This window comes from Bos taurus, chromosome 19 (assembly GCF_002263795.3).
Source record: "Bos taurus isolate L1 Dominette 01449 registration number 42190680 breed Hereford chromosome 19, ARS-UCD2.0, whole genome shotgun sequence".
Taxonomy (NCBI): Eukaryota; Metazoa; Chordata; class Mammalia; order Artiodactyla; family Bovidae; genus Bos; species Bos taurus.
This window is the reverse complement of record NC_037346.1, coordinates 24,707,278-24,726,785: the sequence shown is the minus strand read 5'-3', so window position 1 is coordinate 24,726,785 and position 19,508 is coordinate 24,707,278. Positions and strand designations below refer to the sequence as shown.

Here is a 19,508-nt window from a genome sequence, read left to right as displayed (position 1 = left end):
CATCCCTCTGCCATGTGTTCCTTTGTTTCCTGGTCCAGTTCCCTTCTCCCCCTGCTCCCTGGTTTGGCCGGACACAGTCAGTATCTGACAGGAACTGGTCTTGTGCTGTGTTACAGATATGCTGTCCAAGGAGCCTCCGTGGTGTGATGGCTCCAACTGCTACGAGTGCACTGCCAAGTTCGGAGTCACAACGCGCAAACATCACTGGTAAGACCCGCCCCCAGTCACCCACCAGAGGAGTAAGGAGGCTTCTGCGGATTGCTTCTGCCTTTCCCCACGAGAAACTATGAACCTGCCAGGGCCTGGGACTCTCCTGGGAAAAACCTGACCACGGGACCCTGCCCACGTCTAGAGACATAGGGAGGCCAGCAGACACTCAGACGGGTGGCTTTCCTGTGGAATGCTGGGGTCCAGTGTCCTAGGCAGCCTGTCAGGCCTCGCGTCATCTTCCCCAAGTGTGAGAGTTCCCTAGCTCTTGCTGAGCCTGTCTCGAGCCTTAAAGCAAGAGGCTTTTTCCGGATCACTTAACTTAATTACTGGCCAGAATTTTGTTACCATGGACTGTCAGTTATACAGGCCTCGGTGTGAGTGAGCCGGCAAGGGGCAGAGCTGACTGCAGAGTACCAGGACGGGCTCGCGTGTCTGCTGCAGGGGCTGCTGTGACAGTGCTCACGTGCCCAGCCGCAGTCTACTCTCAAGAAACCCCTCACACCTCTTTTCTTTGCCTCCACAGTCGTCACTGCGGACGTCTTCTTTGCCATAAATGCTCGACCAAGGAGATTCCTATTATAAAGTTTGACCTGAACAAGCCTGTGCGAGTTTGCAACATTTGCTTTGATGTCCTGACTTTGGGGGGAGTCTCTTAGTGAGCCCCCAGGAAGGTCCAGGCCACATCCTCAGTCGCTCCCCAGCAGCTGCTCTGCTCACCAGCCTGACCCCACCCAGAGCAGGAGCTGGCCGTCGTCTTCCCGCGGCAAGAGACTGGAACAGTTGTGGACCAGGGGGGTAGATCCCATTTCAGATGATGCTGTATGATTGTCAGTGTGTCAGACCATGATCGAGGTCGCTAGGTGTCTCACTAGTCGGACCAGGCCTTTTAGCCTAAGTGGTAAATACGATAGGAATTAGACCCCATTCTGCTAGCAATGTACAAGGACACTTGAAACCCATGTTCTCTTCCAGTAGCTTAGTGTCCATCTCAGAGCATTCATGACGTCTCCTGCCTGGGCGGACTTCCCAGTCTGAGCCTGACCGTAGGAAGCCGGTGTCTGGCTGCCCAGCGAGAGCTGGCTCTCCTTTGGGGTGAGTGGCTGTGGACTTCTCTGCACAGTGTTTCCGTAAAGGTAAATAGGATCCTCTTGGCCTGAAGTCTCTCACTCTTTTTTTTGTTTTTTGGAAAAGCTAAGCTGTATTTTTAGTGAACTACCCCTTTAAAAAAGGTGAAATCTTTCTAAACAGGGTTCAAAGATGAGAGCTGAAAAATTGTGGCCTTAACAACTGAAAGCTTTACCGGTATTCATACTACTGGGGTGTCCAACTGCACTCTGGCAGCTTGACACCTCCTAGCAGCCGTCTTGTTCTCTCCTCTTGCCATGTCCTGTCTGTGGAGTCCTCAGTTACCTGCCGCTAGGCAGTGGTAGAGAAAATGCACTTTTCTTGTGCTGCACTTTTTATATAGCTGCATTACTGGTGATTCCAATCTAAAAATCCATATTCAAAAATACCCTCACATATCTGTGCATCAGTGATTCTACCAGTCAGCTTTGACTGGACCTCAGCTCACACTAAGTCTTAAACGGAAAACTCCCTCGGAGTGTCCTTTGGAGCAAGAGAGTCACACGGGGCCAAGTGAGGAGAGGGAATCTGCAGCCTCAGACCAGCAGGTCCCATCTCCTTGACATGAGTGTTTCTTGCTAAAAACCTTCCCAGTTACTCTGTGAGCACCCCAGAGAGGGTGCCTGGGTCCCAGCTCTGCGTAGGTTCTTGATCTGCCCTGTGAGAGCCACCAGCCAAAGGCCCTGGCCAAACGTGTGACCCCGTTTTGGAAGGCTCATGTGCTGATAAAGCCCCCGGAACCTGTCAGGCCTTAGTCGCTGCTAGTACATATATATTAACCCTGAGGTGTTAAACTTCTTTTCTCTTATGAAGGTTTGGCCAGTTTTTTAAAAATGCACATTTAGAGAGAAACTTATACCACTGCTTTGAAAAAAAGAAAAACACTCTGAGATGAACAATATGTGTTGTACAGCTATACTCAGAGATTAACAATCTCAATCATATATACTGTTTTTTTCAGACATTTAGTAACCACTACATTTTTTTTTTTTTTTTTGCATTAATGAAGTGTGCATATATGTGTAAAAGGGACTAAATATTTTTTTGCAGCAGTCTGTTTTTTTTGTTTGAATAGTGGGTATGTCCTCCATGTCACTGTAGAATTTATACATCCTGTTGCCTAAATATGTGTGTAAAATGAGCTGATAAACCAGAGTGCTACTTTTTTTTAATATTTCTGTGATTTATAAGATATATATGCTTTCTATGTTAATATGAGCTTGTGCAGTGTTTCAAAGAAAAAAATTAATTACAAGAGTTCCCTATCCCCCAAAGTCTCTGACCTATTTCATACTGAATTTTTCTAGAAAAACAACTGGTCTTGGCAAACACCTGACCATGTGGAGCATGTGTTCAGTTTCCATTTTCTGTTGCTTGAACAGGGCCTGAGTAAGTAGGCCTTAGTCGGGTGGTTTGATTCTGTCACTGGAAAGTAAGGCAATTATGCTTCAGTTATGAATCGAGGTGTTCGGTACTTTTATCCTGTTCTTTCACCGTCCGTGGTGGAGAGAGGAGGATGGAAATTCAGTGAGGGATGAGGCTGGTTGTCCTGCCCCTGTCGTAATATACCAATCTTAGTAACAATCCTGCCTCTAACTGCACTCTAAAAAAAATCTTATAATCATGTCTGAAGTTGTCAAGCTTGTTTACCTTCACAGAGTCTAGGGACAGTGATGGTACTTAGCCTCCACGGGTTGGGGGGAACGTTCTGTGAGCTCTGTTCAGAGTGCATTCTTGTAGATCTAGAAGAAGCACCTTTCCATAGTCTTAGGCTCTCCCTGGCTCTCCCGATGGGCGGGAAGGCCACACTCTCAGTTCCTCGCGTGGTGGCTGCTCTGGGGGGACTCAACATGCTCTTGGTCCTCTTTGTGTTCTCCAAGCCATCGAACATGACTCTAGAACAAACTGCCTGGCTGTTCTTGTCACAATTTAATCCATAGCTTAAAGCTCAGTTTTATTCATTCAGAAAGTTGCCAGTTGTGGGTGAGTAGAGCAGGAAGACTAAACTTGATTGAAATATAATTTGCTTCATCAGTCAACATTGTTAACTCTAAGTTAGCTTTTTAACTGCCGCTTGCTCATCAGATCTGAGAGACAGTGTATTCTTACATCATTTTTTTTTTAAAGATGAAGGTACAAACTGTGTCTATGTTTAAACAGAGTGGCTAAAACTAACTTGCTATTATCCTCGAATACAGGAAACTTCCCACAAACTTAAGTGCCTGCGTTTAGGACTTCTTAATTTCCAGTTCTTTTTAGTGGTGTCTCACTGAATGACATGTTAGAATGTGTGTTCTGTCTGGAGTTTGTTGCCAGTGTGTTGTCAACCCCAGTTACCGATTCAGTTGAGGCCGGATTAGATTGCCCAGTTCACCTGCCTCTCTCTCTCCAGGAGTGGGGGTCCACATGACCGCTGGCCCTCTACCTCAGAGCCCTGAGTTGTTTGTGACCACCCTTGTCAGCATCCTCACTGCTCCCCCCGAATGGGCTCCTCGCGTGGAGCTCAACGTGCTGGTGGGTTCACTGCCACTCCTGGTTCATGTCTCCCACCTGTCGTATTACACGGGTTGTGCTCATCTTATCCATAAGCAGGAAGTGGACGAAAAGCCTTGGGACAGGGGAGAGCCTTGATCTCCATCTCGGTTTTGATTTATTTTTAATCTGGAGGAGAAAACCCGATTGAGCTATGTAATGATTAGATCTGAAAGGCAAACTCACTCTGCATGTGACAGCAGCATGAGCAAGTAGGTGGGATGCTTCCGTGACAGCCCCGCCTGGAGCTCGCAGGTTGAAGCTATGAGGGAGCTCGTGAGACAAGCCTGCTTCTGGGACCTGGGCTTGCTCCCCTCAGGACCAGCCCCAGGAGAAGTGGGCACGGAACTGGCAAGCCCAGCCCCTTCGAATCTGAGCACCAAAGCTCCCCACGCCCAGCCAGGGAGAGGAAGAAGCCGAGGGCAAACAATTTCCTAAAGGGGTTTGGAAGCCACGTTCTCATTTTGTGGAAGTAATTCAGTGAAGAGCTGACTTATTTGACTAAAACACTTACTAAATTTCCAGAAGTTATCATAGATGCCTTAAGGACTTTCTTTGAAAGATCATTCATTATACAGTTACTTTTTTGTGTGGCATAAACAATATACTAACTTCTTAAAACAGACAGTGTTGGTGTTCTGTAGCTAGGGAGTCTTGAGTTGGCAGCCTGCTCAACTTAATGACTTAACATTGTTTTTTGGGCAGATGCGTGGAGTTGGCTGTTACCACGACATACATCCCTGTGTGCTCTACCAAGGGGGAGGCCTGGGCAGAAACCGCAGGCACATGTTTAGGTTGGTCACTTTGGCTTCCAAGCCATTCCAGGTGGTGGTCAGTGTGGGGCGAGGGCATCAGGAGGACCATGGCACTTATCAGCATTGTTTCTTTGGAGTTCGTGTAATGGAATGTATTTTTCAAATATTGATATTTGCATTTTATGTAACAAGTCCTTATAAATAAAATGAGGTAAAATTGTGCATTTAAAGTGGAAACCTTAATAACATTTGTAGTTCCTTTTAATGCAAAAAGTACCAATAAGAATTAAAAACAAATACACAAATTTTTTTTAAACTTCTGACATGTGAATACATTTCTTTAACAACTACCCTCCAGGAAAGTTTGAATTTCCAACACTTTTTTCAGAAACACATTGTTGATAGTGGTGAAAAAATAGCTGTTGTGGGCATAACCACCAGCTGCCTGGATGTACTGTGCTCTTGGCCCAGCTTCAGCTCACGGTGACACCCGTGACCACAGCTGCTCCGGCTCAGCCCCCTGACCCCACTGCAGCTCTTCTGCAGACCCTGGAAATTCCCTGACTCCATTATTTAGGAGCGACTCAAGAAGATCCATGGTGAGGTTTCTGCTGGCTGTGGTCTGAAGAAAGGACTGTTACTGTGGGTTTCAGAGAAAACTAAGGCAAGAATCGGGGTTTGCAAGTTAAAGTCTAGTGATCCATTCCCCGCCCCCACCATGCAGTCGCACAAATCCAGTAGCTCACGTGGCCCTCACGCTTCTTGAGCTAGTGTTTTCCTTTCCTTTACCCGTCCTCCATTTTGCTCATCCCTTGTTCAGGCCAGATGTAGTGACTGATAAATCTTTTCTGGTGGCTTTTCTCATAATTAATAGGCACTGTTAGGGGCTTTCGTGAAACAATCCCAAGTAATCCTAATAGCCATCCTTGAGGAGAATTGGTCATATTATGTCAGTAAATACTGAGTGAGTACAAAACAGGCAAGTCGCATGGTTTCTGTCCCTCAATTTTCATGTCTGTAAAATAGAAGTGACCGTGGTTCTTCCTGGCTCACAGGGTTGCCCTGGGGAAGGTGATCCGTGATGAGTGCTGCGCCCTCCCTCCTGGGCAGGTACACAAATCGGTGTGCACGGTGAGTGATGCGCCCTCCCTCCTGGGCAGGCACACGAATCGTGGTGTGCACGGTGAGTGATGCGCCCTCCCTCCTGGGCAGGCACACGAATCGTGGTGTGCACGGCGAGTGCTGCGCCCTCCCTCCTGGGCAGGCACACGAATCGTGGTGTGCACGGCGAGTGCTGCGCCCTCCCTCCTGGGCAGGCACACGGATCGTGGTGTGCACGGCGAGTGATGCGCCCTCCCTCCTGGGCAGGTACACGGATCATGGTGTGCACGGTGAGTGCTGTGCCCTCCCTCCTGGGCAGGTACACGGATCATGGTGTGCACGATGAGTGCTGCGCCCTTCCTCCTGGGCAGGTACACGGATCATGGTGTGCACGGTGAGTGCTGCGCCCTCCCTGCTGGGCAGGTACAGGAATCGGTGTGCACGGTGAGTGCTGCACCCTTCCTCCTGGGCAGGTACACGAATCGTGGTGTGCACGGTGAGTGATGCGCCCTCCGTCCTGGGCAGGTACACGAATCGTGGTGTGCACATCGAGGTCCTCCTGGGTGCAGGCCGGGGGAGTCATGTCTGCTGCCTGTTTGAAGGAGTCGGGGGGCCCAGGTAGTAGAAGTGCTTTTGAGGGTGGAAATCAGATTAGTCCATACATGGCTGGGACGGCTCTCGTTTTGTTCCTTTTCTCAGTTTGTTTTTGGAAAGATATAAACAACTCTGGACCTGGCCCCCAGGCTGTCCCCACGTTCCTCCCCCAGGAGCGGCCTCTGGCTGCTCTAGCCAGGATTTCACTCCCCCACACTGTGAGCTCCCAGCCTGAACCCCAGGGGACACAGGTGCTTGGTAAATACTGAATAACTCAGGAGAGCAGTGGCAATGACACTAGTCCTCCATTAACCTGGGGCTGAGTCACCAGGATGCCTCAGGCACTGTGCTTAAGGGGTGTGTGGAACTTGGAACAAGGTCCTCACTCAAGTTCACCTCCTATTGTTTGTCCTGTTCCAGGAGGGCAGACACACACCAAACGGTGGACACAGGACCATGGCACTGAATCAAGACAAGAACCTTGAGTTCCAGGCTCAGCTTCATTGCTGTGTGCTTTTATTAAGTGCTTCAGGCCGTGCTTGCCTCACCTGCCAGAGTGAATAGCACGCTTCCCGTGTGCTAGGTACAGTAGCCGTGGGCCTACACAGCCGAGTAATGTTCAGTCCCCATCTCAAAAGACGGTCTGCAGTCCAGCGCGAGAGGCTGGCAGGAAGTTCATAGTTACAGGGCACTGTGACAGTCGTTACTTTAGAAGTGAACGCAGAATTATTTTCCTAGAGGAAAGCGCATCTAAATCCACTGTTGGGTTGACCGTTAGCGAGGCCTCTCAGTTGACTGAGTTACCACAAAACAAGAGCTAGACAAACTGAGCACAAGAGGTGTCATTCCGGGCAGAAGGGACAGCTTGGGTGAAGGCGCTGCACGCATAAAGCAGCAAGGTGAAGGCTGGAGGGCTCAGCACGAGGGAGGTGGTGGGAGAGAGAATGGAGGCTGAGAGGAGACGGACCACAGGAGGGCCTCCTGTGCTGCTGAAGGGTTAGCACATCTCTACAGATGCCGGAGCCATGGAAGAGGTTTAGTTGGAGAATAATGCCCTGATCAGCAGGAGAGGACTTAGCAGGAGGGGGCTGCGGGGTTGTAGCTGGAGGGAGTCCAGTTACAGCGCGTGAGAAAGGAAGGCCTCAGCAAGAGGAGTGCTGGGAACAGGTAAGGGGGTGGGACTGCCAGGACCTGGAGGCTGGTTGGGAGGAGTCCTTGGTGTGACAGGGCTGCTTTAAGATGGCCATGGTGGGACCAGCCAAGGGAATCAGAAGAATCTCGAGGAAGAAGATGAAGATTGGATGCCAGGACTGTGGAGTCTGCGGTGCCTGCAGAAATAACCAGAAGGCTGCCTGAACTAGATGACAGCTGAAGGAGAGAAGCTGGAGGGAAGGGTGTGTGGAGGACAGGAGGCTGAGAAGGAATGCTGGAGGGAGATAAGGGAAATGAGGAAAAAGCCAAGGGGCGCTTGCATGAAGGCCCTCAAATGTGACAGGCCCAGGTAGGTAATCATTGAATGTGGAATGGCTTTGCCAGCACAGAGTTGAGCCTGCTGCTGAGCAGAGGAGGGCAGAAGCCAGGCGACTGTGTTACACAGCAAATGGGGGCTGAGCAGCAGAGACAGTGAGCATGTGCAGCGTTTTCAAGCTTTGTTGGGATGGGCGGTGGGAACGGTGGCCCTCGAGAGGAAGGGGATATATGTATGCATATGGATGATTCACTTCGTCGTCAGCAGAAACTAACATCATAAAGCAATTTTACTCCTAAAATTAATATAAAATCTTTGCTGGGACAGGAGATAGGTAGATAGGTATTTGAGAGGAAATCTGGCAGGAATCTGGCGTGAGGGGAGGGAAGTGCGCTGTTGAATGCAGACTTGAGGGAGGGAGGCAGGAAGAGGTGAGAGGCCCCAAAGGGCAGGTGAGGAAGATCCTGGGGGCAAAGGGAGCTCAGAGCAGGGCCCAGGGGTCAAGAGCAGCTGCGGCCATAGGGCAGCAAGCCATTCTGATTAAGGGGAGGTGGCCTGTTTTCTTGGCAGGGGACCTGGAGAGCTATTAAGTGAGATGAATGATAAAGGAGAGGAGACAGAGAAAGGAAGGATAGAGAATGTTTAGGTCAACAGCTGAGGGGATTGGGAGGTGCTGAGGTGAAGGTGCAGATGGGGAGACTGTGGACCTGGATTCATGCCAGGTTCGTTTCCTTATCTGTAAAGTAGGAACACTCCTTGCCCCAGCTGCTTAACTTGAATCCAGGAGGTAATGCATGAACTGGGCCCAGTGTGGGAGATTGCAGATGACCCTGGACACTCCACCCACTGTCCAGGTTGTTGGTACTGGCTTTTGCAGCCTTTCCCAGGCTTGGATGCTGTGCTTCCCACTGTCTGTTAGGGCTGTGAAACCACCTTTGGCTCAAAATGCAGACTTCTCCCTTTGAAAGCACACCATCCCAAATGGCAACCCACTCCAGCATTCTTGCCTGGAAAATCCCATGGACAAGGGAGTTTGATGAGCTACAGCCATGAGGCTCAGAGAGTCAGTCACGACTGAGCACATGTACATATAGATGTACGTCCCTAATTTGAAGTGTTCAAGAAAGAAATTATATCCTTGCTTTAGACAGTTGCTTTGCGGCTTCCCTGGTGGTCCAGCAGTTAAGAATCCACCTTTCAATGCAGGGAACACGAATTTGATCCCTGGACAGAGAACTAAGATCCCACATGCCCTGGAGAACTGAGCCCGTGCACCACAACTAGAGTGCCCACACGCTGCAACAAAGACCCAGTGCAGCCAATGTTCTAAAAAAATTAACACAAAGGACTACATAAATTGTTGCTCTGTTCAGAGAGATCTGGATTTGCTGCATCTACACAAGCAAAAGCTTTTCCATTTCCAGAATCAGCCTGTCCTGGTTCACCTCTATACGGGTCCAGCTCAGATTAACTCAGTGTGGCTTTTGGTTGTCAATGCAAGTTTGCCTTTGGGCACAGGTCTTACATCTAAGAATGGTTGTAAAAGGGCTCACAATAGCACGTGGGGAACAGGAACAGGGCTGTGTTAGCACTGTTCATTCATCTGGCCTTTCTGGATGTGTCTGCTTGTTTCTGGATGGTGAAGGAGTGTCAGAGCCCCTGATCCCTGACCAGGGTGGGCACTACAAGCAGGGCCAGGCCAGCGGCTGATCCGGCACCCCAGCAGTCCCTGGGAAAGAAGCTGTTGGAGCGGAGTCCTTTTGTGTGTTGGTCCAGTGAGTTTCGAGTTGGTCATATTTGTGCCCATTAATGTCTGCCAACTCCAGAGGAGGAGGAGACCCGAGGAACAGTGCCAACAACAGACTGACCAGTACCAGGCAGGCCACGTGCTGGCCTAAGTCACCAGACAGTGAGCCCGCGGGGAGGGGCATGAGTCCCGTCTGCAGAGTGTGGCCCAGTCCTTCCAGACCCTCTTGTTCACGTAGGTGCCATCCTCCAGCTTGTTAGGGCTCTCGGCAGGGTTCCCTGGGGGTTACGGACACACAGGGTGCAGCTTAGAGGGGGACAGAGCATGTGATGGCGAGGGGTGGGCAGCCTGGGTACTCCCCCAAGTTGGGGTGGTCCAGGTCCCCACGATTTCTGTGCGTAGGGTTTTCCGGCGACTGGTCACTCGGAGGGCCAGTTGTTCTCACACACACACAATGGGGCTTGACACCTGGCTTAAACAGCTTCCTGGGAACGCCGATCCAGTCTCTGCTCACACCTCCACTAAGGAAAGAAGGAAAGAGGGCTTCTTAGAAGCACTAACTCCTGAGTGTCTCTGGAGAGGGGAGGGAGGAGGCAGTGAGCCAGGCCTTGTGCAAAGTGGACACCATCCCACTTCCCATCTTGGTGTTTTCCCAAGGTGACAGTCTGCAGTGTTCACCTGAGCTCTCATGCTCTCCCCACCCCCCCACCCTGGCTTCCTCCAGCTTCCCTCCCGAGGGCAGCGTCCTCCTTTCTCTGCGCTCCCCCTGGCCCCAGCCATCTGCCTTCCCAGGAGGCAGCCCCACTTTCCTGCTTGGTTGACAACCCCAGTGAAAGGCTCCCCCGCCCTCACTGGCCTGGGAGCATCTCAGAAGCCCTGTCTGGCTTAAGAATCCCAGGGCACATGGGTCTTGACCAAGTTCTCCTGGGTTACTCTCAATTTATGGCCTCAGGGAACAACTCAGATGACCTAGAAGCTGGATCTGGGGGAGAGGTGGGAGGAACAGATGGGAAGCCCATTTACCTCTGTTGGGAACACCAGAACCGGCTACCCCTGATGAAGCTCCACTCAGCGTTGCACGGTGGGAACCTCTGCTTCTCTATCAGCTCCTGTCTGTCTGCTTCCAAGCCTTTGGTCATCATGGCTTCTGCCTGGGTCAGTTCTGGGGTGGGGAGCCCATCCTCTCCGTAAAACCTTCCTATCACCCTTCCTGTGGCGGCAGGAAAGCTGACGTCAGCACAGTGGTGGGAGGGGGCGGGACAGAGGCTTCTCCTGCAGAAGCCCCAGGAGAGCTTGAGTCCCCAGGAGAGCTCTGCCCCTGGGGCTCTATGGTGGCTGGCTGGCTGCTGGTGTATCAGGAGCTGGCTGGAAGGACTCGTGGCGCCTTCTGCCCTGACGTCTCTGTGTCTTACACCACTCCGGATAGAAGCCTCCCTGTTCTGGGTGTAGAGACCTCCAGGACAGAAAACATAAAATCTTCCCCCATTCCAGACATCAGTTCCCTGGGAGTGGAACCACCTGTCACTCGTTTTTCAATGTTTCACAGTACTTGAGGTGAGCAGGTGTTCCATAAATGCTTGATGAATGAATTGCTTATTGAGTAACAGTTTTGTGGCTAAGTTCTTCCCCACATTGAATTATTTTGTCTTATGTAACATAAATAAGTCATCCATCGAGCATTCACTCAGTATCAGGAGCTTTGCTGGCACTTTACCAGTGTTTTGTAATCCTCATACACGGCTATGAGAGAGAAATCAGTGCCCCATGGTCCTGCGAGACGGACTGGGAGATGAAGTAGCTGGGGAGTCTCTCAAGCTAGTAAGTAGGTCTGACCCCGAGCTCATGCTCTCCCCTGTCCATCATTCTTTTCTGGCTCAGTCCTTCAGTAGACACACTGCATGGACTGGTTTTAGTTTAAAATCCTGTCAGAATTTGTAAGGTCTAAGCAATGGCAGCAAGAGCAGCTTCAGGAGGCCAGAGCCAAGAAGGTACCAGTTCTTAGGTGCAGGGACTTTTACCTCCAAGTCCTAAAGTACAGGTGGCCTTTACTAGCAGCCCCTGTCATATGGCAAGAGAAGCAGCAGAAAGCACTTCTAGGTTTACCCGGAGACTTCCCTGGTGGTCTGGTGGCTAAGACTCTGAGCGCCCAATGCAGGGGGCATGGGTATGATCCCTGGTCAGGGAACTAAGATCTCACATGCAGTGTGGCAAATTCAAGACAACTAAATGAAATCTATGGAAATGACCTGCAGAATACCTACCAATGAATTTGTAGTTCTTCTCATAGAATGAAAGCCAGTTTTGGAGTGTCAGCATCTCAGAAAATGACAGGTCGGATACATCATCTACAAGGCCTGCTTCAGAGTAGTCCCCGGTCACAAACGCTCTGGATGCATCTCGGCCTGCGGGAGAGAGGTTTCCAGTAGATTCGCTTGTAAATCACCAACACTACACCAACTCAAGAACCTATTTTCTGAGAAATATCTCCTGAAAACCCTCACTGCCCAGCCCTAAGCAAAGCTAATCCCTCCTCCTTGGTGACAGATGGTCCTGGATCCTGGACACATATTCTCGCACGTACCCCATTCTTTCATTGACTTTCAGCAACATCTCACACGGCGGAGTCCCTTGGCTTCCGTGACACTACACTCCTGGTTTTCCTCCTACCCCTCTAGCTCGTTTTCTGCCAGTCTCGGGGATCGATTCTTGTTCACCTCTTCTGCTCCATCCACACCCTCCCCTTGATGATCTCATCCACTCTTGTGGTTTCAAGTAGCACCTCGATACCAAAGGTGCCAAATTTGTATCTTGAGCGCCAGACCTGTATATCCAGTTGTCTGCTCAACATTCCTTAGAGGACTTGCAGACATCTCAAGTTCAAAATGTCCACATGGCATCCCCAGTCCCTGGAAACCTGCCTCCAATCTAATACTCTCTATCTCAGTTAATAACTAGTTGCTCAATCCAGAAGTGCAGTCCTTGACACCTCCTTCATCCCTCACATCCAGTTAGTTCCCAAGTCCTATTGTCTTCCTAAATAGTTCTTGTATCAGACCACCTGGCTCCATCTACCACTAAGCAAGCTCAGGCTGCCGGCATCTCTCATCTAAGCTATTAGAGTAAACCCCAGAAGGTCTCCCTGTGTTTATTTCTGTCCTCCACTAATCTATTTTCTGTATAACACTTAGACTGATATTTTAAACAAATTGATCATCATTCTCTGATCCCTGGTCTTGAAAGATGCCACATGCCACACAGCAACTAAGCCCATGCACTACAACTACTGAGCCTAAGCTCTAGAGCCCAAGAGCTACAACTCCTGAAGCCCATGTGCCCTAGAGCCTGTGGCCTGCAACGAGAAGCCTCCTCAATGAGAAGCCCCCTCAATGAGAAGCCCGTGCACCACCATGAAGGGTTGTCCCTGCTTGCCACAACTAGAGAAAGCCTGCATGCGGCAATGAAGACCCAGCACAACCAAAAAATATAAATTAAGTTAAACATGAATTACCATATGACTCAGCAATTCGCCTCCTAGGTATACACACACGAGAACTGAAAACACACGTCCACAACAAAACTGGTCGTAACAGCATTATTCATAATAAGCAAAAGGTGGAAAGAACCTAAATATCCAAGAAATAATCAACAGATCAGCAAAATCTACGCAACAGAATATTATTTGGCCATAAAAAGGGATAGAGTACTGATACTCGCCAACATATCATGAATGAACCTTGAAAACATTATGCCAAGTGAATGAAGCCGGACACAAAAGGTGACAAGTCTGACTCATGAACATGAAATGCCAGAAGAGGCAAATCTTTTGCGACAGCAAGTAGATACTGATTGCCAGGGGCCAGGTAGTCAGAGGGGATGGAGAATGACTCCTAACAAAAATGGGGTTTCTTTGGGGAGATGATAAAATGCCCTGGCCTAAGACAGTGGTGATACTTACCCAGCTCCCCATGTTGTGTGTGCTTAGTTGCTCAGTCCTGTCCGACTCTTTGTGACTCCATGGACTGTAGCCCACCAGGCTTCTCTGTCCATGGGATTCTCCAGGCAAGAATACTAGAGTGGGTTGCCATGCCCTCCTCCAGGGAATCTTCCCAACCAAGGGATCGAACCCAGGTCTCCCACATTGCAGGCAGATTCTTTACTGTCTGAACCACCAGGGAAGCCCAAGAATACTGGAGTTGGTAGCCTATCCCTTCTCCAGGGATCTTGCTGACCCAGGACTCGAACTGGGGTCTCCTGCATTGCTGGTCGATTCTTTACCAGCTCAGCTACCAGGAAAGCCCAACTTCCCATGTTAAAAACCACTAAATTCTACTGTCTAAAAGGGTGGATTTTATACCATCTGAATATCTTCATAAAAATACTAAGCGAATGAATAAGTGAATGTATCTGCTTCCCTACTCGAGTGTGTAGGGGGCTGGGGACAAGGCGAGCTACATGGCGGTGGCTAATAAATGGATGGTAAGTAACATGGGACACAAATGAACTCACTCTACAGGACAGCACACCACAAAAGAAAGATCACCCCAGAAAGGGGGAGGCTTTTGCTCACACATGCATACAGCCATGACAGCTGCATCAGGGAGTGGCAGGAGAGTGCATCCAAAGTGTCCTCAACTGGCAGGTGAATAAAACACTTGATTTCAGTTGCATCTCTGCTTCTCACTCACTGTGCAGCCCTGGGTAAGTCCTTTCCCTCTCTTGGACTGTTTGAGGACCTGTCAGCATCATCAACTGCACGTAATTCCTTCTGTCAGTGCTTCTACTTTTCAAGTTCTCCCTAGAGACAGGGACGTGCCTTGTATTTAAGTGCCAGAGGCAGCTTCCCAACTCCCCAGATATAATGACAAATGGACAATGCTTATTTAATATCAGCTTAGTCAGTGGCTTTAGGCTTGCTCCTCATTTGCTTTTACTTTTAATCTGGGAGGTGGTCATTCCTCTGGGCTGGTAAAGCAACATCTCTAAAAGGGGTGGTCCTAGTCAGGACTTAGTTGTGAGGGCTTTAGGCAAATTACATCCTCCAATCCTCCCCAGCTGTAAAAAAGGGTTAGAATAAGCCTCATTTGACAAATGTTCTTTGTGGCCTGACATACGCCCAACTTTGTTCTAAGTACTGAAAGACTATAAAGATGGCCAGACTCCTTCCCTGTGCTCTAGCCTGATGAACTTTATTATTTATCTGGCTGCACCAGATCTTACTTGCAGCAGGTGGGATTGTAAACCTTCCTTGCAGGTAGCATTCAAACTTTCAGTTTCCTGACCAGGGATCCAACGTGGATCCCACAAAAGTCCCCTGATAAACTTCTTTAAGGAAGACAGATAAAAGCGTTTGTACTAGGAGCAAACCAAATGTACTATTTTTCGGGAAACCTGGGATGGGGGAAAGGAAGTCACTTCTTACTGGGACACACTGAAGAAAGATTGGAATCAGCTGGGGAACCCTGAGGGCAGTGACTCATCTCTGTGCCCTGAGAGCCACAAAGCACGTCTTGGAAGCTTCTGCAGGCCGGTAAAGAGGAACTGACAGGAGACAAGTGATGTGTTTCTCCAACCTAGTCAGGAGGAGCGGTGGGGAAAGACAGGGAGAATAGAGGCCGTGACAGTTGTCTATAGTCAAAACACACCAGATGGATGATGCAGCTGAGCCCGGCCCCCACGCTGGTCTGACGAAATGTGGGGAGGAAATGAACACACGAATAAATGAATACGTGCATGAATGAAGCGCAGGCGGCTACCCGCCCGCGTCGTAGCAGGAAAAAGCGTGAACCGCCCTGCTAATACCTGCGAAGCCGCTATAGTGGGCCCCGGGCTCGTAGTGCCTCCGGCCAGAGGACACATCGTAGACGCGGCCGAGCAAGGCCAAATAGAGGCCCGGGTCCCCTGGGCGGCCGCGATAGCGGGCCAGCTCCTCGGGTATGAAAAGGCGAAAGTCGGCGCGGGGACTCCACCAGCCCATCAGCCATGCGGCCATCGCCGCCGCCACGGCCACGGCCGGGCCCAGCCAGAGCCCACGCCCGCCGAGCCCCGGCATTTACGCAGCCGTACCCCTCTTGGCTCCTCCGAAGTTGACACCTCTCGGTCCACAGCTAAGATGGCGGAGAACCGGCCGCGACGTCACCAGCGCGACGCGCGCTTTCCCGGGTCCGCATGTCACTAAGGGGACAGTGGGGCACTGGAAGGGAAAGTCTTTGGCGAAAAGTTCACTCCTTGGCTCCAACCTTCCTCGTACTTTTCTAGCATAGCTAGCGACTGTTGAGAGATACTAAGGAAGTGACTGGCGAGAGGATATTCTGGCCTGCAGGTTGTCCGCCCCCAACAAAGATGGTAGCAAAGGAGGCTGCGGGTTACGTAGACGTAATGACAGCAGCGCCCTCTTGAAAATCAGGCTGTCCCCGGCTTGCTGTCTTACGACAGCTGGTGGTGTCCGCTTAACGGCGCCTTTACGACAGAAGTCCTCGCTTGTCGGCGAGGAAGCCGGAAGCCGCAGCCGCCGTCGTCGTCCCTTCCCGGTCCCCGCCCGCCGGGTGCCGTCGGAGGTTGACAGGTCGTGGCGGGGAGGCGGCGGCGGCAGCAGAGCCGGGCGCCCGAGACGGAGACCTCATGGGGAACGCTCCGAGTCACAGCAGTGAAGACGAGGCGGCAGCCGCCGGGGGCGAGGGCTGGGGCCCGCACCAGGACTGGGCCGCGGACTCGGGCACGACCCCCGGCCAGGGCCCCGCGGCCCCGGCGCTGCCGCCCGCCGCGGCGCTGCTGGAGCCGGCCCGGCTGCGAGAGGCGGCGGCTGCTCTGCGGCCCACGCCGCCCTGCGAGTCTCTGGTGTCCAGGCACCACGGCGCGCTTTTGCGCTGGCTGGAAGAGCGCCTGGGCCGCGGCGAAGAGTCCGTCACCCTGGAGCAGTTCGGGGAGCTGCTGGAGGCTCGTGGCGCCGGCTTCTCGGGCGAGCGGTTCGAGGAGGTCAGGACTGACTAGCGATTGTGGGGCGGGGGCAGGGCGGTCGGCACTAAGGGCATGAAGAGGTAGGCAGTGGCTTTAGAGAGGCTGGGCAGGAACCCGTAGGGTTGGCAGCTTCTGAGAATAGGAGCTTGAGTATGCCGGGACCCACAGTGGGAGCTTCCAGTCTGTTCACTCGGGGAGCCAGCTGTCGATCTCTCTAACCTTTACTAGAGCTGTGGAAAGCTTCGGCTGGGCCGTTCTGGATATCAGTGCTGGATAAGTCTTTGCATGTTGCTGTAGCACAGACCTTTGTGCTGTTGCCTGATGCTGCATCAACTGCCTTCCAGGATGGCCTAAGGGGATTGTAGTACAGGGATCAAGGGAGTGGCCATGACAATCTTTCGGTTTTATTGGCCAGTGGGTTTTTGCAGAGGCACCTTCTGAGTCCAGTGTGGGGTCCTAACGAATGTGGGAGGAGAATAACATATATTGGAAAAATTCACATTCTGAAAGCCATTCCCACCTCGCAGAAACTAGCTTTTCCAAAACCTGCATTGGTTTTTATATCTTTGAAGGATCATATTTTAGTCTCATTTAAACCTCCCTGGAACCTACAACTAATGGGCAAAAACCAGGTTTCCTGTGACTACTTGTGATTATATAGTTTGGGGCATAATCACCAATATCATCTTTGTTAAGTGATTAACAGCAAATTGATACGGCAACAAAGTATTTTCCTTGCAAGGGATCTTATGGACAGGGAGGCCTGGCGAGCTGCGATTCATGGGGTCGCAAAGAGTCGGACAGACTGAGCGACTGATCTGATCTGATCTGTACCAGACACTTCATTTTAGAATTAAGAAGGGAACTGATCCAGCATCACCCTGTGAGTCATTAATGAAACTGAGACTGTCACTCACATTTCTTGGTTTTTGTTTGTCTTATGTCACACTACAAGCTTCTTAAGGCCCTCTTTCATTAAGTCCACAATGTTATAACAAAAAGGTACTTAATTTGTGAAAATGGGTAAACCATGTAGTATATTCAGTGTCAGTGAAGAATGAGTACACAAACAGAGAAGGTATTTTAATGCCATTAGAGACTGGTTTACACTTTAAAACCAGAGGCTTTTCAAATATTTTAAAAATGTTTTCCTCTACATGTCAAGAGTTCAGACAATGTAGTTTGTGTGTGTCTTATAGTTTCCTTTTAAGAATACCTGTAAGGCATCCGGCTTTTGAAAATGTCAGTCATGTTACTTAGTGAAAGGTCTCCTTTTTTTTCAACCTCCAGGAATTTGGTTTTTTGGCTGCATTGTTTGTGGGATCTTAGATCCCTGACCAGGGATCAGACCCTGCGTCCTTCCCAGTGAAAGTACAGAGTCCTAACCACTGGACCACCAGGGAATTCCCAGTACTTTCCACTCTAGTCCTAGACGTATAGTGAGAAAGTGAAGCAGTCAGAAAGAGCTATGCAGATATCTTGAAGGATCCAAAGACAATGGAGGAAAAGTGTTTACAATTGTGAGAGTGTCTGATAGGAATAGAGCTTCAAGAGTCCTGTAATGTAAGGCCAAGAAGTCCTTGAGGTATGGTCCAGAATTCACGCAAGGGCTATGACTTTATTCTTTCACTGAGCAAATGCTTGTTGAGCATATACTGAGTGCCAAGGACTTGAATGACAGGGGACAAAGCAAGATGCTTACTCTTAAAGAGTATCTACTGCGTACGACTTGGCTGGTGGTCCAGTGGCTAAGACCTCACCTTCCAGTGCAGGGGAGTATGGTTCAATCCCTGATCAGGGGACTCAGATCCTACATGACCCTGGGGCCAAAAGGCCAAAACATAAGACAGAAGCTGGCTCAGTGGTAGAGAATCTGCCTGCCAATGCAGGACATTCTGGTTGGATCCCTGGGTTGGGAATATCTCCTGGAGAACGGAATGACCACCTGCTCCAGTATTCTTGCTTGGGGTTGCAAAGAGAAAGACTGGACTTAGTAATTGAGAAGGCATGCAAGATAGAAGTAATATTCTAACAAATTCCATGAAGACTTTTAAAAATGGTCTACATTATTTAAAAAAGAGTATTTAATACTGAAAGAGATGCACATTAACCCAGCAATTTATAGGTGTGGTGAGTTATTCAAGGGAAAGCATAATGAAAAAATAGCAGGAGTATTTGACCTCATCCAGGGTGTCACGACTGAGCGACTTCACTTTCATTTTCATGCATTGGAGAAGGAAATGGCAACCCACTCCAGTGTTCTTGCCTGGAGAATCCCAGGGACGGGGGAGCCTGGTGGGCTGCCGTCTCTGGGGTCACATAGAGTTGGACACGACTGAAGTGACTTAGCAGCAGCAGCAGGGTGTCAGAGAAAATGTACCTGAGAAAGTAACTTTCCAGCTCAGATTTGAAGACTGAAAGAAGACTGAAAGCAGGAGCAGAAGGTGTGAGCCCTGTTTCAGACAGAGGGTGTCACGTGCACAAGCCCCAAGTCCATAGAATAGAGAATCGGGGAGACTGGTATGATGTCTTTGGGCTACAAACTGCTTTAAGGGACAGAAAATCCAGTGCATCAGTGCTTTAAACAATAAAGAAGCTTTTAATGTAAAAGTCCAAGTAGGCAGTCCAGGATTGATCCATGCAAGTTTCGCAGTTGCCAGGGACTGGTTCTGTCCATCAGGTGCTGTCATCTTCCACAGTCACCTTCCACCTAGTGACCCACAAGACTCCTTTGCTGCTGCTTTCCACAATCAGCTGGAAAGGGAAGGAGAGGGCCACGAACACCTTTGACCAAACCCAGTCACATGGCCACACTTAGCTGCAAGGGAGGTTGGGAAAGAATCCCTTATTCCATGGCCATATATTCAGCTGAAAATCAGTAGTTAAATTACTGAGAAAGAGGAGAACAGATATTGGGTTACAGTTTCGCCATCTTTGACTCACATGGCTAGATCACAGCAGAAGGAGAACAAGGCTAGAAAGCAGGCAGTGACCAAATTTTAGAGCAGGTTCTCGTCGGGGT

At 50.1% G+C, this 19,508-nt stretch overlaps 3 protein-coding genes across 9 annotated transcripts in view; 2 read left to right on the top strand and 1 right to left on the bottom strand.

The window, feature by feature from the left end:
- The window catches only part of ANKFY1 (ankyrin repeat and FYVE domain containing 1), a 69,457-nt gene extending 64,514 nt beyond the window's left edge, over positions 1–4,943 (top strand). For both annotated transcript variants that reach the window (XM_024980714.2, XM_024980715.2), the window contains 2 exons: positions 117–207; positions 734–4,943. In XM_024980714.2, the coding sequence (XP_024836482.1) occupies positions 117–207; positions 734–866 (224 nt within the window). In that variant the 3' untranslated portion in view covers positions 867–4,943. The remainder of the gene's footprint in view (positions 1–116; positions 208–733) is intronic.
- A 4,199-nt stretch (positions 4,944–9,142) lies between these two features.
- Positions 9,143–15,643, bottom strand: CYB5D2 (cytochrome b5 domain containing 2). Of its 4 annotated transcripts, XM_005220261.5 has the most exons (5): positions 15,596–15,643; positions 13,041–13,155; positions 11,794–11,934; positions 10,556–10,742; positions 9,143–10,053 (listed from the first exon to the last, which is right to left on the bottom strand). In XM_005220261.5, the coding sequence occupies exons 2-5, from the start codon at positions 13,123–13,125 to the stop codon at positions 9,840–9,842; spliced, it is 627 nt and encodes a 208-aa protein (XP_005220318.1). In that variant the 5' UTR covers positions 13,126–13,155; positions 15,596–15,643; the 3' UTR covers positions 9,143–9,839. The 4 variants fall into 4 exon arrangements, with proteins under 4 accessions (XP_005220318.1, XP_002695803.1, XP_005220319.1 ...); XM_002695757.7 differs by lacking the exon at positions 13,041–13,155 and having other exon boundaries at positions 15,332–15,643; XM_005220262.5 differs by lacking the exon at positions 13,041–13,155.
- Positions 15,644–16,055: 412 nt separating this feature from the next.
- Positions 16,056–19,508, top strand: part of ZZEF1 (zinc finger ZZ-type and EF-hand domain containing 1) — a 94,936-nt gene continuing 91,483 nt past the window's right edge. For 2 of the 3 annotated variants that reach the window (XM_010815902.4, XM_005220201.5), the window contains exon 1: positions 16,056–16,504. In XM_010815902.4, the coding sequence (XP_010814204.2) occupies positions 16,151–16,504 (354 nt within the window). In that variant the 5' untranslated portion in view covers positions 16,056–16,150. The remainder of the gene's footprint in view (positions 16,505–19,508) is intronic. The other variant, NM_001206129.3, reaches the window with a different exon arrangement.